This window comes from Sminthopsis crassicaudata, chromosome 4 (genome assembly GCF_048593235.1).
Source record: "Sminthopsis crassicaudata isolate SCR6 chromosome 4, ASM4859323v1, whole genome shotgun sequence".
NCBI classification, from domain to species: domain Eukaryota; kingdom Metazoa; phylum Chordata; class Mammalia; order Dasyuromorphia; family Dasyuridae; genus Sminthopsis; species Sminthopsis crassicaudata.
In genome coordinates this window covers 195,446,118-195,463,536 of record NC_133620.1, presented here as the reverse complement: position 1 = coordinate 195,463,536, position 17,419 = coordinate 195,446,118, and the positions used below count along the sequence as shown (strand labels likewise).

The window sequence follows — 17,419 nt, the reverse complement described above, 5'->3', positions numbered from 1 at the left end:
GGTGCATATATGTTTAATATTGATACTGCTTCACTATTGATGCTTCCCTTTAGCAGGATATAATGCCCTTCCTTATCTCTTTTAATTAGATCAATTTTTGTTTTTTCTTGATCTGAGATGAGGATGGCTACTCCTGCTTTTTTGGTTTTGCCTGAAGCATAATAGATTCTGCTCCACCCTTTTACTTTTAGTTTGAATGTCTCATCCTGTTTCAGGTGTGTTTCCTGTAAACAACATATAGTAGGATTCTGACTTTTAATCCAGTCTGCTAACTGCTTCCTCTTTATGAGGCAGTTTGCCCCATTCACATTTATGGTTAGAAGGACTAATTCTATATTGCTTGCCATCCTATTAGCCCCTGCTTATGCTTTTCCCCTTTCCTTCCCTTTTACCCTCCTATCCAGTATTAAACTGGTGAACACCACTTGCTTTTCACAGCCCTCCGTTTTTAGGATCCCTCCCCCACCTTAAAGATCCTCCCCTTATTTTACCCCTTTTCCTCGAAATTACTGTATTCCCTCCCCCTTAGCTTACTCCTTCCCTTTCACTTTTCAGTGAAGTGGAAGAAGTTTCACCATAAATCGAATATGTCTATTGATACACGCTATGTTCATCTCCCTCCTTTCTTTCTCTCAGATATAATAGGTTACCTTTGCCTCTTCATGAGATGTAGTACCACCACTTTACACTTTTTTATGATATAATCTCCTTTCCACCTCTAGTTTCTAAGACAAATTGTACATATGTTCTTTACATATTTTTTTGACAGAAGTATAGTTCTCAAGCTTTCTTTTTACCTTTTTAGAAATCTCTTGAGTTCTGTATTTGAAGATCAAACCTTTTATGTAGGTCTGGTTTTTTCATCAAAAATAGATGGAATTCATTTATTTCGTTAAATGTCCATCTTCTTCCCTGGAAAACGATGCTCATTCTTGCTGGGTAAGTTATTCTTGGCTGCATACCAAGTTCCTTAGCCTTTCGGAATATCATGTTCCAGGCCCTGCGTTCTTTTAATGTGGACGCTGCTAGATCCTGGGTTATCCTTATTTTCTAGCAGCTTCCAATATCTTTTCCTTTGTCTGATGGTTCTTGAACTTGGCCACTATATTTCTTGGCGTTTTGATTTTAGGGTCCCTTTCAGTAGGTGATCGATGAATTTTTTCAATGTCTATTTTACCCTCTGTTTCCAAAACGTCTGGGCAGTTCTCTTTGATAATTTCCTCGAAAATGGTGTCCAAGCTCTTTTTTTCCTCCCATTTTTCAGGGAGTCCGATTATTCTCAAATTGTCTCTCCTGGATCTGTTTTCCAGGTCTGTTGTCTTTCTGGTAAGGTACTTGACAGTCTTTTCAATTGTTTCATTTCTCTGGTTTTGCTTGACTCCCTCTTGGTTTCTCCTTGAGTCATTCATTTCTACTTGTTCCAGTCTAATTTTCAATGATGTATTTTCTTCACTCACTTTTTTTATATCTCTTTGTAATTGTCCAATTGAGTTTTTATCTTCTATGGAATTTTTTTCCATTTTATCCATTTTATTTTTTAGAGAGCTGATTTCTTTTTCCAGCTCACTAATCCTGTTTTCCTTGGAGTTGTTTACCTTTTCCAGCTCACTAATCCTGTTTTCCTTGGAGTTGTTTACCTTTTCCAGCTCACTAATCTTGTTTCTCAATGATTTGATTTCTTTATCCATTCTGTCTTTGAATGCATGGGATGACTTCTCCAGGCTCTCTTGCCAAGCTTCCCTTTCCTTTTCCCATTTCTCTTCCAGCTCTCTTGTGAGAGCCTTTTTGATTTCCTCTATGAGGTTCTTTTGTATTGAGGAGCAGCTTATATCCCTCCCAGGGGATACATCTGGGGACAGTCTGTTCCTAGTCTCCTCAGCATTTGAAGTCTGCTCCCTCTCCACATAGAAGCTGTCAATGGTTAGAGCCCTTTTGAATTTTTTGTTCATTTTGTCAGAGTAGGAATCAAAGAAAACAAACTGACAAGAGAAACAATTGGTCTGTTTTTGGGGGGATTGGGCTGGATGGTATTAATGGGCTTCCTCTACAGACTGGGGGTAGGGCAGCAGAGAGGCACTAACAGAACAGCGATGACTGTACTGAGTCTGCGCTCAGAGGCTCCGAGAACGCACCGAGTCAGTCCAGGTGGGGGTTGGGGGTGGCCGGGCTCTGAGAGACGCTGGCTTTCTGGGGTTTTAATCTTCACCTCCGGTGTTTACACCCTCTCCTCCGCTCCTGGCTTGCTGCCAAGATGGAGCATCCACACTAGGGCAAAAGCCCTTTCACAGAAACTGTAGAGATCACACCCCTCCCCCTCTGGTCTGAGCTGTGTGAGCTGCCTGTCTTGCTCTGGCTGTCTGCCCTCAGTCTGCGCCCAGTCTGATTGACCCTCCCCCGAACAAACACAGACCTTTTCTGGCGACTTTCAAGGATGTCTTCTCTTGGTGATAATTTGTGGATTTCTTTCTGGGTCAAGCATTAAGTCAGAGGCTTGTCATGAAGTAAGTTCTGAGAGAAAACGAGGAGCTCAAGCAGCTGTCTGCCTCCACGCCGCCATCTTGGCCGGAAGTCTGTGTATTAGTTTTCATTTTAAGTATCTGAATATTTCTAGAAATGAATTTAGACAAGGGGGAAAATAAGAAAATTTGTTTTGCTATGTAATATTTATTGAGGGTTTCTGTGAAATTAGCCTAGAATAACTTTACCCAGATTTGTTGAGCAAAATCAGCAAAGTAGAACATGTGTTTGGAGACAAAAAGGACTCATCACCTGACAGGCATGGAGTCATATCTTTTCATGGGACATATATCATAGAGTCACAGAATTTTTTGAATGCTATACTTACTCATGAAAACTTGAGTTTGAATCTTGGTGTGATTCCACTTGTCAAGTCACTTAATCTCTCTCAGTCTCATTTTCTTTATATGTGAAATGGGAATAATAATAGCATCCACCTCTCAGGTTGATATGAGATGATAAATGTAAAGTGCTTTGTAAATCTTAATGTACATAAATGTTTGCTATTATAACCATTTTAGTTGGATTGAACTTCGCCAGTCAACCCTACCAACTCATACCGTAAAGGAACCGCTTCAGTAACATTTCTGAAAATTTCTCTTCTACTTTCTCCTGGAAGACAACCATTAGCAAGGACCCACTATCTTCTGAAGCAGACCATTCCATTCCAATTGTTAGGAACATTGTTTGTTTTTAGTTATTTTCCTGACAGTCTAAATTTGCCTCTTTGTAACTTCTACCTTTTTGATCTAGTTTTGTCCTTTGGGACCAAAGAAAACAAGTCTAATCTCATTTCTATGTGAAAGACCTTCAATATTTAAAGACAGTTATCCTGTCCCCTCTTACTTTTGTCTTCTTCAGGGACCCAGGATATGAACAGATGGACGGCAAGGAGGGGCCAGGTTTTCAGATAAGGCTCTTGTCTCTGTTCCCCACAGGGCAATAGAGTCAAACCAAGAAGGCTTACTTAGTATGAGAATGGTAAATTTCTAACTGCCACATCAGCAAACTTGTGAGAAAGTTTTTGCCTTAAATTCTAGCTTTAAACACTAGCATTGTCCTGGCAGAGGGGCAAGATTCCTCTGGTATTGAGGCATTATCCTTGCTTTTTCATATATCAGAACACCCATAAAACAGGGATCTATAATTTTCTTGCTGTGGGAACTGTCTCCACCAGTGAAGAACATAGCCTATCTATAGTTTATGGGGATTGTGGAAAGCAATTGAAGTTCATTTGTAATATATCACTAAAGGAAATTTGTACTAAGCAATTAAACAACATGAGCCTAAGAAAGAATTGACAATATTATGCTTAGCAAACCCATTTCATTTGAGAGACAGTATGGTATAAAAGGTAGAGAGCATTGACCTGAGAGCCAAGAAGAGCTATTCAAATCTAGCTTCTGACATACTGGTCATGTGATTTTGGGAAGGTAATTTAGCCTTTCCATGTCCTCAATAAAACTAAATTGTGGAGCAGTTGATAGAAGATGTTTTCTCCCTGGGACTTCCCTATACCAATGGAATTACAGAACTACCCTCCACCTCCCAAATGCTTACTCAAAACCAAGGCTCAGTGCACAAGGAACCGAATGTGGTGATAGAAGCATTTTCGTTTTTAGTAATCGACAGATTGCCAAATCCAGGAACTCAGGAGGGAGGAGGCAAATTGTTGAATCTGGGTGACTTTCCTCCAACTCTTAGAGTTCAGGGGACATGTTCCATCTCTGCTTATCCCTATGTCAGACATGCCCAGGCCATATTTCTGCATCTCTCCAAGATGAAAAATTTAGAAACAGTCCAGGTGTGTGATGGCAGACCCTGCAGTCTACAGTTTGCTCCACTTGGAGAGGAGGAGGTTATAAGCTGGTCTTGGTCCTGAGCCAACATTCGATGTTCACAGCTGAGGTGAAGAGCACTCTCCTCCAACAACTCAGCCTTCATGAAGTCTTAAGAGGAAGAAAATTATCTTCTTTAAATAGATCTTAGAACACAGAATCACAACACATCATCATTTCAGAAGGTGAATGGTATAGGGCGTGTTTAATGGGGGTCCTAACAGCCTTGTCATAAAGGCATATCATACATACTGTAAATTAATTTCTATTTTTCTAGCTTACCTTTACTCATTAGAGTAGATTGCATTGTCTGCATTTTCTGTTGAAGTTTTTAAAAGAAAATTTTCTGAAAATAACACAGATGGAGTTTTCCAAATTTTGGTAGTTATTAGACATGCAAGAATGTATAGTTAAAAATAGATGGGGAAAAGATAATGGTAGATACACATTCCTGTTATCTAGTAAATACTTCTCAGTTCTTCACTAGTTATTGTCTTCAAGACTTGACTCTGTTGTATTGGAGCTTTAAAACATCAAATAAAATTAATATTTCCATATTTTAAAAAGATAATGGTACATAAACACATATATTTTGATATTAAAGAATATTAATTGGTTAAGAAACATTAAGGTTTCCCCAAAGTCAGACAGGTCTGCATTTTCCCACCTTTTCTTTAGCATTCAACAATAAATGAATATCTCTGTGTATATACTTGTATATATGTTTACACATATGTATATGTGCATATATTGTGTGTTTATATTATGTGTACTTATAGATTATGTATATGTATATTTATATATATATCTATAAAACACACATATATGCCTTCTATTATAATTTATAAAACATTTTACATGTCCTGGTGGAAGGGTTTGAGCAGGTTTTAAAGTCAATAACTTGTGGTTTCAAGTTTTGCTGCAGACCCATTTTAGCTAAGTCACTTAATTGCTCATTGTACCAAGTCACTTACTCTAAAACTACAAGTTGGAAAGAAAATGGTGGTCTCCACTGGTAGAGGGAGTTCTTCACTCAGAGCTCCTAGCATTTATGAAATCAAAATCCAGGGGGAGAAAGTCAATCGTAATTTTCTGGTCTGATTCTTTTCTTAAATTGCCATGCATACATTTTCACTTACCTAAGCACTTTTCTTGAAAGGATGTATGTAGAAAGACTTCTACATAAAGGCTAGCTGTCAATGACTGGGAAAGAGTTAACTATCAGCTTTGTACTGCATTCCCAGCAGAGTATACAGATAAAACACGGAACATGGATGAAATTTATAAGATCGCTTCCTCAAAGAGGATACAGCAGTTGGAAAAAGAGCTGGAGGTTCAGTTGGCTGAACTTAAGACAGAAATACAAGACCATGGAGCTCTTAAAAGATCACCTCATTGGCCTTACAGGTAAACGCAATGTCTTACCAAAACAAAGTGGAAAATTATTCCTAAGTGTAATCATTGTGCTATCATTTGGCATAGACCAACGTTCTGTGGCATACCATAGAAACAAAAGCTCTGGTCTTAAAGCCAAAAAAATCTCAGGTACAAGTTCCAGTGTGAAGCAAGGCAAAAACAAGGCAACAAACATTTTATCAGGCTTTTTTGAAGAGCCTGGTACACTAGTTAGGAGCTAGGGATACCTCCTTATCCTTAAGGAATTTATATTCTAAAGAGGAAAAACATTACCTAAAAGGGAACTGAAGAGAGAAGTTGGGGGGGGTGGGGAGGTACCTGTGCCATAGCAAAATCCAGTCAGAAGCAGAGCCAAAATAGGAATGAAGATGACTTACCTGTACACTATTCCCAAAGTGGAGACAAAATGGGGCTGGGAAGATAGTGAGAAGGTCCCAAGAGCTGAGAAAATTTTAGGATGAGAATGTCATGATGGCAAAATTGTAAAACTCAAAAGCCACACTCGGAGGATAAGGGGAGAAACCTGAGACCATCTTCAAAATGGAACTCTACCTATTCTAGTTGTGTATGATGTACCAGAAAGAGTACTGGATCTGAAATTATAAAACTTGGGTTTAAATCCCAGCTCTGCTACTTGGTCCCCCATATGATCTTGATGGTCTTAAGTTGTTTCATGCCAGATGAAAAAGAGTAGTTGATCCTTTCCACTTTAAATCTGTGATCTACTAGATGTAAGTCATGCAACAAATTTGAATTTCTATGTCTTTATCTATAAAATAAGGACATTGCTACTTCTACCACCTGCCTCACAGGGTTGGTGGAATAATGAGATGATTTTCAAGTATAAATTATGTAAATGTAGATTGCAATGATTGTGCTCCTTGAGAAAAGTTATTCTTTTCTCCTAACATATTTTAATTGGATTTGATCTTGGTTTGAAAAGGATGAACAATAAAGATTTTTTTTTCAGCAAAATAGTTCATCAGTAATTTCTGTAGAAAGTGGCATGCTTTCTATTTTTTATCCCTATATATAAGGAAACAGGGTGGTAATAGATAACATTTATATCTGCTGTAAAGTTTGCAAAACACTACATAATCTCATTTGATGCTCACTATAACTCTGGGAGCTAAGGGTTAAATTTATCCTCACAAAAAGCTTGTCAGCTGTGATCTGAATATACTGCCTCACAAGGGGCTCATTCCAGCACCTTGCTGTCTTATCATATTTATAAGACACCTTTGGTTTACATAAATCTTTCCACAGCTCCATCCGGTTACCAAAGGATGTTTCTTACTTTAGAAAAGAGAGGGAACTGGCATTACGGAAAAGCTTGCAGGTAAGTGAGTAGGTAAAACTATAGCTATTGAAAGCTACTTATTAAACATTGTTGGCAGAACTTCTCTATGTCTAGCAGTGCAGAAATACATGGGGCAATAGAAGGCAGTGTTTTTTTTTTCTACTTAATTGTATTTTATGTTTTCCAATTATATGTAAAGATAGCTTTCAACATTCTTTTTTATAAGAGTTTGTGTTCCAAATTTTTCTTCCTTCCTCCTGCCCAAGACAGTGAGCATTCTGGTATAGGTTATACATGTACAATCATCTTAAACATATTTCCACATTAGTCACGTTGTGGAAGAAGAATCAAAAGGGAAAACCACGAGAAAGAAAAAAATAAATTTTAAAAGTGAAAATAGTATGCTTCAATCTGTATTCAGTTTCCATGTTCTTTCTCTGGATGTGGATAACATTTTTCATCATGACTCTTTTGGAACTGTCTTGGATCACTCTGTTGCTAAGAAGAGCTAAATCTACCCTCGTTGATCATCACACAATGTTACTATAACTGTGTACAATGTTCTCCTAGTTATGCTCACTTTACTCAGCATCAATTCATGTAAATCTTTCCAGATTATTCTGACATCTAACTGCTCATCATTTCTTATAGAACAATAGTATTCCATTATATTAATATACCACAACTTATTCAGCCATTCCCCAATTGATGGACATTCCCTCAATCTCCAGTTCTTTGGAAGACAGTGATTGTAAGGTGATCAGGTAGTTTTACCAAAATTTGCACCTGAGTGCTCCTCACAGACCATTCCCTTGCAAACTTAAATCCACTAGTTTTTCAGTTCAGAAGATCACTTCTCTACCATAACCCCCTAAATCTACTCTCCTCACCAGCTAGCTATGTTGATCACAGAGGCAAAATTTACAGCCTGTTTCTCATGGAAAAGGAAGGTGTTATCTACATTTCCCCAACATAATATAATCATACTATGTGCTAGGTAGGATATGATATTTAAAAGTACAAACAATAATAAAGGATACTTTTGGATATTATATAACAAAATGAATGTTATTAGGAGTGTCTGCTTCTAAGCTAATACAATTCATTCATCATTCCAACAGTGCTCTTGACCTCTGTAATTTATTATAATTATACTTTTTCTGCTTCTAAATAAGTGAAAGGAAAAATAAAGCAAATCAAGTCTTGCTGGGTTGGGCCTTTGTTTTCCAGGAGACACATTTTGGTTAGTTTTTTTTTTAACAGCTTCTTGATTTCAATTATTATAATTAGCAACTTGGAAATTGTTTGAAAATATGCGTTGTTTGAAAAGGAAGGAAGGAAGGAAAAGGAGGGAGGGAGGGAAGAAAGGGAAAGGAAGAAAGGATGGGAAGGAAAAGAAGGCCAATGTGTTACTCCATATGCAAGTGAGAGAAAGAGAAAAGAACAAGGAAGGAAAATGACTAATGAACTAGATAAACTTTTCTCTTATATCGATAATATTATTTCCTCTCCTTTTTATCTTTCTGCTATTATGTTTGAGGTGGGTTACTTTTGTCTCTGTTCAGGTGGCTGAATCAAAGCCCCTTGTAATTCAAGCAGATGTCCTGCAGAGGGAGCTAGAAAGCTGTTTAAGGAAAGAGTACACAGTTGAAAACTTACCTTTGCTTCTGCACCAGGTAAAATGTTTCTTTGTGTTGGACTGTCTGGTTTTCACCTTTAGTCTGCCCAAAGCCAAACATCTGGCTTCTTTCCAAGCCAAAGAGGAATTTCCCTAGATGATTAGCTTATTCACTTGAGAACCAGATTTGTATGTACCTTTATTTTTATTTTTTGTAAAGGACTATCACAGCTGGCTTCCATGACTGTTTCCACATGTAACTAAAATGTCAAAAGTTAACAGCTATAATCTTAGCTTTGAAATGCCCGTAATAACTTCATTTTAAAGAAGGTTTCAGGTCAGAAATTATAGTTTGTCAAAATTTTAAGTCACAGATAAAGCTTTAGAACTTTGGACCCCACAACAGGGCCTTTGGCACTTAGAACAGCCTAAACTTTCCCTGGGGCAAACAGCATGAAATGCACTCTCAAACAAGAATAACAAGCCACTGGAGTTTAGGAAATAGGGAGGAGTAGGGTGAAAGACTGAATAAAGGGAGAGGTCAGGAGCCAGGGTGAATGAGACAGGCACACCAAACTGGGGAGGTCCTCACTAACTTAGGGTGCAAAGGGGGAAAGGGAGGGGAGAAAGGGAATAACCATTTATATAGTGCATACTATCCACCAGTCATTGTGCTAAATGCTTGAAAATTATTATCTCATTTGAACTTCACAACAATCCAAAAAAAAAAAAAAAAAAAAAAAAAAAACTTAAGAAAGGGAGGTAGTTACGATTTCCATTTTCCTTCTGCTAAAGCACCACAAGTGTTTTCAGTATCTTCTAAAATCAGTACTCTGGGCCAAAGTCCTAGCCTAATTATGGCTCTTTTGTTATTTTAGCAGGTCTTGGGAGACAGGAAATGCCAAGTGGCTTTTGAAAAAGCATCTTGGTTAGTGAGCTTGAGTTGGATTTTAATTTTACAGGTGAGAAAAGAAATAGAATGGAAAGAACACTGGATTTGGAAGCAGAGGATCTAAGTTCAAATCCCATTTCTGCCTCTTGTGTGACCTTTGGGAAAATCACTTAATCTCTCTAGTACTCAATTTCCTTTTATATAAATGGAGGGAGTTGAACTATATAGTCTCTAATTGTCTTCTAGGTCAAAAGCAATGAAACTATGATCTCCACAGTATAAAGAATCAGAGTCCGGAAGCCCTGAGTTCAAATCCAGCCTCAGATACTTAGCTATGCGACTCTGGGCAAGTCCTTTAATCTCCATCTGCCTCAATTTTCTCATCTGTAAGATGATGAAAATAATAGCTCCCACCTCCCAGGATTGTTGTGAGGATCAAATGAGAAAACAACTGTAAATATTTTATGCAGTGCACATTATAAGCACTACTATAAACATTAGCTGTTATTATTATTGTGTTTGTTTTCAGGACTGATCAATCAATTTATACAATCAGCAAATATTTATTAATCACCTACTATATGCCAGGCACTGGAGTTGCGTACTTTCATTACCCTCAAGATTCTGTGCCATCTGTGTAATGTGAACTTAGGCTGCTAATAATGTTAACATGTGGTTGTTGTTTCAAGTTTTATACAGAGAGAATTACCCAGTTGGTCCAGAGCAAATACTTACACATGCTTAGGTGGAAGAGGTTCTGCCAGCATAGCAGCATAATGGAACAAGTTTATCCTCTTTACCAGGTAAGAAGCCTCTGAACCAGATGAATCTGTATACTATTCCATATATTGTGAGGTTCTCTTTAAATCCAAATGGTAAATGCAAAAGAAGGTTGTCAAATTTCAGTCAGGCCTAGAAATATAGAGATGAGCCTACTGTTGGTTGATATGCCAGCAAATCTTGATGTGCCAGAATTGCATATTTACTTTTTAAAAATTTAAAACTGCTCAGAGTGGCATTTGTCACCCATGTCACCCAACAAGCTGAGAAATGCTTTTTTTTTTTGCAGAAACTTTTTGTTCAGCTGAGCACAATTCAGTACTAATGTAAGCCCCAAAGCAGATTTCTGTTACCAGAGCCAATAACTGAAGAGTGAAGCCCCCCAAAATTAATTCTTTCCTGTTGTTCTCTTCCCCACCTTCACCCCAACATGTTAATGTGACTTTTTCTCTTTCTCCAAGCTTTTATAGAAAGTGGAAGAACTTTTGGAAAAAAGAGCTCCTTATTAACCTCTGACACAGTGATAGTATTGTAGGAAGAGTACTGAACTTTCAAAGATTATTGCTGACACAAACAATGTAACCTTGTCCAAGTTAATTCTCTGAACCAGTTTCTTCATTATAAAAACATATATCTGACTCACAGGATAGTTGGGAAGTGATCTCTCTGTGATCTTAAAGTGCTACATAAGTGAGAGTTGTTCTCTGTCTTTGTGTGCAGTTAGTAAATGTTGTTTGATTGAACTTGCAGAGAAAGATTATAGAGTGAAGAGTCCAGTTCTGTCTTTATCTTTCTGTTAAACAGGAGCAGGTTGGGCACATTATTCAGGAATACAATGACGCTGTTCAGAGAGCTGAGAGGTTGGCTGTTGCTCAAGAAAACTTATTCATGGGAAAGAACAATCCTGGACACTTGGTAACACAGGAAGATCTGATGATCTACACTAGGTGGCTAGTTTGTCATTTACATTCTCTTAGAGACATTCACAGCTACCTGAGGGTAAGAGAAGTGACTGAGGTACACATTTAGGCAAATCAATAAACATTTACTTAACTCCTATGTTCTAGGCACTAGGTATACAAAAGATAGAAAAGAAACAGTCCCTGCTCTCAAAAAGTTTATATTTTACTTGTAGATTAAATAGATGCAGATTAATTTTAGGGGCAAGACAATGACAACTAGGAGAATTATCTCTTGTAGGAAGTGGCCAGTAGCATATGCTTGTCTCAAAGATTAATCCATACATGTCTAAGTACACACGGCCGGTACAGTGAAACTGCAAATGGCTCATTAAATCAGTTATGGTTCCTTTGGTCGCTTGCTTCCTCCTACTTGGATAACTGTGGTAATTCTAGAGCTAATACATGTCTACGAGCTCTGACCCGGGCCCCCTTCCTCCCCCATGGGTGGGGGCCCCTGGGGATGCGTACATTTATCAGACCAAAACCACTCAAAAGTGGCTATATTCTATTAGCCTTTTACCTTGACCCAAAATCATTCTACCTCCATGATCCTTCATGCTGCAATTCCTATCTTTGATCTTAATCCCCTAAACTTGTGCCTCATTCCTCCTAAATTCTTGGTGCTTACGAAGTGCTTACATCTAATTTCTCTACTACTCCCCTTTCTCCAAATCCTTCAGCCCTATGCTGCCCCAACTTTTCTGCTTTCATAATCTTGATCAAGTAAGTGATCAATTAAATTGTGAGTTCCTAGATCTAGAGATCTCGCTTTTCTCTTTTTGCATATTCAGAACTAAGTACAGTGTCTCTACATTTGTTGTTCAGTCTTGTCTAACTTTTTGTGATTCCATTTTAAGTTTTGTTGGCAAAGATATAGGAGTGGTTTTGCCATTTCCTTCTCCAGCTCATTTACAGATGAAGAAAATAAGGCAAAGCAGGGTTAAGTGGCCTGTCCAAGGTAGTATCTGAGAGCAGATTTGATATCAGGAAAAGGAGTCATCAGGCCTGGTACTCTATCCACTGCACCACCTAGCTACCTGATTCTATATAGTCAATGATTAATTAATATTAGTTGACTGACCAGTTCCCAGTTCACATTACCACATCTTCTACTTCTGAATCCTTTGCTCTCTTTCCCTTTCACTCCTAATACCTTCCCAAATCTCAAACTTTACTTATTCTTACTATTTGCCTTCTCTACCACTTACCACTGAATACTATTGGAGAAAATGATACAACTCAACTATGTTATTTGGGTGGACTACAAATTGATGACATCCATTCTTGGTGTGGTCCTCCCTGCTGCACAGAAAAACATCCCTTTCTTAGCTGAATGCTCTATCACATTCTCTATGGAAGCTTTTCTACCCCGCCTTTTTTCCCCTCAAGCTTCCCACAAGATCTCCTTTCCTTTTTTTTCCTCAGCAAAGATACTTCCCTTCTTTGTAGAAAAAACTGAAACTATCTGCCCTGAGCTTCCTTTTCTCCCTACTCCACAGTTCACAACTCTTCTGTGTCATCTTTTTTTAGCTACCACAAAATCTATATAAACTAACTGGCTTAAAGCATAATATGTTAGAGGTAGAAGAGACTCGATAAATATATGTTAAATTAAGTTTCTCTAGTCAAAGAGCACTGGATTTGGGAAAGCCTAGACTTGTCGTGGCTCTGCTATTGTTTACTTCTATGACTCTGAGAAAGCTCTGGTCTTCCCTGAGCTTGATTTTTCATCTGTAAAATGGGATGTTTTAGCTAGATGATCTTTAAGCTTCTTTCTATTTTTAAACTTATGATCCTGTGAGCCTTCCTTGAACTACTTTAATATCAAAACATCTTAGCTTATAATTAATTGATATTATATAATTATGCTATAATTTTAATATAACATGTTATATTATCATTAATTGATATCATATATACTAAGCAACTATAGGGAAGGTAGAGGTATAGGAAGGTAGAGGAAACAGTGCTCCTATAACACCAGATCTAAAATTTAAGAGGGAGAGATTCCACACTGATCTGTGGTACTAATTAGTTGTGTGACCTGGGCAAGGGACTTAACCTCTGAGCTTGTGTGTATATGTATGTATACATATATATGTGTATGTATTTGTAGATATATGCACATATATTAAATATATAATTGGTCTAATATTTAAATTAAAAAAACTAGAATTACAAAATTGTATCAGTATTAGCATAATAATAGTAAGAGACTTCAATGATTCTTTCTCAGAATGGAATAAATCTAACAAAAATATAGCAAATAAGGAAAATGCTGAGCTGATCAGATTAGCAGAAAAATTAGATTTGACTAATCTATGTGTCTTCTGAATAGGAGTACTAAAAGATTTATATATTTCTCAGCATTACAAGCTATCTTCATAAAAACTTGTCTGATCAGTGATCCTGTGCTATAGAATAGTCATAAACAAATATAAAAAGCAGTCATAATAAATATGTATTTTAAAGACTGTAGCACAATAAAATAATAATAAGAGAGAATATAGGTAAAAGATACAAACCTACTTAGAGACTAAGTAAGAAAATTCTGGATAATGAATAAATCAAGAAATAAATCATGAAAACAATAATTATATTAAAATGAAATAAAGGAGTAAAAAAGACTTTTGAAAAAAAGACAAGACACAGCAAGGCAAGGCTATTCATGACCTCTTCAGAAGGTGGAACCACAAGGCTAAACTGATTCCTATAAATGCCCTGTCTCAGGGAGTAATTCCATCAATATTTCATTCTTTTTCTGCCAGTTGCACCCAGGATCTCATTATTTTCACCTTTGTTTAGTTTGCTTGCTTTTTTCTTTTTCTTGGTTGTTTTCCCTTTTGATCTGATTTTTCTTTAACAACATGACAAATATGGAAATATGTTTTTTAAATGCACCCCTTAAAAGGGGGATCATTTGCTGAGGAAAAGTGAGAATTCAAAGGAAGTAGATGAATATCTAAAAAATGTAAAATATCCCAATTAATAAAATGAGAACTAGAGATACTGAACAAACTGAATTCTAGAAAAAGAATTCAAGCAAGTCAAAAATGAACTAGCAAAACAAAACAACAACAACAAAAAAGAAACCCTAGGCCAATGAATTCTTTAATATGTTTAAAAAGCAATTAATATATAATTGTGGTATAAATCTTCCTGAGAATAGAGAAAAAGTCAATCTGCCAAGTTCCATTTATAAGCCAAATGTGGTCCTGATACCAAAACTATGGAGAGACAAAGGAAAAGAAAAACTATAGACCAATTTCACTTTGCTTTAATACTTATTGGTGAACAAAAAAAATTAAATTAAAATATTGTAAGGAGATTGTAGTGATATATCCAGGAATAAATCATTATGATTAAGTTGGATTCAGACCAAGGATACAAGTATAGTTCTACACTGTGAAAATAACTAGTATAATTAATCATATGAATAAAACCAAATTAATAAAACTTACATTGATTAATCACCATATTTATTAGGCACTTATATATTAGGAAATGTGCCTAGTTGTGAGGATAAATAAAAAACAAAACATGATCTGTGCCCTCAAGGAACTCACATTCTAATAAGGAACACAACATGCAGACAATTATGTATATACAAAATGACAGCTAGTCTCAAAAGGAAGGAACTGTCAACCTCATCTACTCCCTTTCTACTGGGTAATTGTGAGTTTCACTGAGGAACTTGTCTTTCATATGCTCTCCCACTCTATTTAATATTTACCATTCCTGGTGTCTATTGTATTTCTTCATTGTATCTGTAACTTCTTCCCCTAAATAAATCTACCTTTGCCAAAGAGAACAGCCATTGTAAATTCTTCACATGACTGAACCCTATATTTGATGCCTGCTCATATCTAGTGTCTATATTAACCATATCAGTTTGTATGAATAGAGAGAAGAGTGTGTATGTAAGAGATGCTATTCTAGGTGGCAGGCCAGACTCATCTTCCTGAGTTCAAATCTAGCCTCGGACATTTATTAACTGTGTTAGCCTGGGATAATCACTTAATCCTGCTTGCCTCAGTTTCTTCATATGTAAAATGAGCTGAAGAAGGAGATGGCAAACCATCTAATATCTTTGTCAAGAAAATTGTCAAATAGAGTCACAAAGAATTGGACTCTAGTCTGAGTAACAAATGAAGATAAGAAATAGAAACAAGATTTGGAAATGGATTGGGAACGTGGATGAGTGTGAGAAAGGAGGTGAAGATGACTGAAGTTTCAAGCAGGAGTGACTGGGAAGATAATGGAGATAATGGGGAAGTTAAGAAGAGAAGAGGGTTTGGGAAGATAAAATGAGTTATTTTGGATCTGCTGAATTTGAGATGCCTACAGGTAGTAGATGCATAAAAAGCCTTTGACAAATGCTGCTCATTTAAACACAAATTTAAAATATAAATGCCTATATAAGCATGAAAGGGCTTTTGTTTACTATGACTAAAAGCATTTATCTAAAAAAAAATAACCTTAGAGCTAGCATTATTGGCAACAGAGAAAACACTAGAATCTGTGCCATTATAAATAGAGGATGAAATGAGAATGTTCTCTCTCCTTACTATTATTTGGTAAAATCTAAAATTGCTAGCTTATCTATAAGACAAGAGCAAAATCCAAAGTATAAATATCAGCCAAAAAGAAATAAAGTTATCCCTATTTGCCCATGACATGATGATATACTTAAACACTCCCATAGAATCAATAAAAACCCTAAAATAGCAGGATACAAAATAAATCCACAAAACTAGTAGCATCAGAACTTATAAAAACCAGAAATAAATAATAAATAAAATTTCATTCAAATGACTTTTTGGAAACTTTCAAAACTATAAAATGTAGATTTAGCTTAATGCTAATTTGTTTATTAAATTTTCATGAATGATGAAAGAAAAGCAGGCTAAAGAACAAGAGAATTCTTCATCTTTGGCCTGGCTGTTGAAGTTTATTAATCATTTACATCTTCTTGTATCATATGTTCATATATATGTGTGTGTATGTATATATATATATGAATAGTCACGTACATACATGTTCATCCATATATCTATATCTATTTCTTTTGTGTATGTACATATTATATATATGGAATATATATTTGTATACATACTTTGTTTATCATATATATATGATAAACAAAGTCAAGTCTCACTCTGTAGCTTTCTCATATTTTCTCCCTCAACTCGGGTTTTTGTTCACAGGTACTACAATACTTGCCCCTATCTGACAGGTTGGAAATTGCTATACAGGACATGGATCAAGAAAATGGTGATATGTGCACTGGACATAGAGACCCTGAGTCTTCATCTACTAACAACCAGAATTCTGGCTGTCAAGCTTCTTCAGTAATGAGCACTTCAGGTGAAAAATTAGTCACCTTTCAATGTGAAAAATGAAGAAGAGGTGTGTGTGTGTGTGTGTGTGTGTGTGTGTGTGTGTGTGTGTGTGTATAAAAGTTTGTATTTTCAAATAAGAGGATTGCTTTGGTAAGTTAAACCTGTCCTGCATATTATGAAGTTATAGTTCCATTATGTTAGAATTGTAGTAGCTTAATGGGTTAATGGGGATGCCCTAAAAGTTCACATCCATCATGAAAATTATAAGCAATTTCACAAATCAGATTAATGTTTTTAATTCTGATGTTTATTGGGAATTCTGAGGTTTATTGGGAAAATTTAAGATGTAAGATAATATTTGTAAAAGCAAGCAACATAGTACCTAGCACATGGCATTCCAATATTATCAATATTGATCACTATGTAAATGCTGGCAGCTCTGTACCATTCCATAGATGTTTATTTATTTTTACTTCATCTTCAAATGCTTTGGGGATAATCTGATTAGCTAGGTTTGAAAATGAGTTCTCTGTAAGCTTTTGTCACTGTTTCGTTAGGTGATGCAGATTATAGTCTTCCATTTGGCTGTCATTTTCTTCCATTTTATAAAATCAAATATTTGGAAGATGATAATAGTTTCTATTTTTTTTTTAGCATCCATGTGTAAAATATTTTTCTCTGGTTAATTTTCTCTAAGAAGTGATGATAGAGTCGCTGTCTTTATGTTTGTTCTTTTCCCATTTCTTTGAATCTG

At 36.3% G+C, this 17,419-nt stretch overlaps 1 protein-coding gene across 1 annotated transcript in view; it reads left to right on the top strand.

Annotated features, from left to right (window-relative positions):
* The window catches only part of LOC141566082 (uncharacterized), a 207,149-nt gene that overhangs the window by 19,519 nt on the left and 170,211 nt on the right, over positions 1–17,419 (top strand). The window contains exons 4-11 of the mRNA XM_074310125.1: positions 4,264–4,540; positions 5,600–5,762; positions 7,038–7,110; positions 8,637–8,747; positions 9,568–9,651; positions 10,271–10,384; positions 11,166–11,360; positions 16,531–16,690. Of these exons, the coding sequence (XP_074166226.1) occupies positions 5,626–5,762; positions 7,038–7,110; positions 8,637–8,747; positions 9,568–9,651; positions 10,271–10,384; positions 11,166–11,360; positions 16,531–16,690 (874 nt within the window). The 5' untranslated portion in view covers positions 4,264–4,540; positions 5,600–5,625. The remainder of the gene's footprint in view (positions 1–4,263; positions 4,541–5,599; positions 5,763–7,037; positions 7,111–8,636; positions 8,748–9,567; positions 9,652–10,270; positions 10,385–11,165; positions 11,361–16,530; positions 16,691–17,419) is intronic.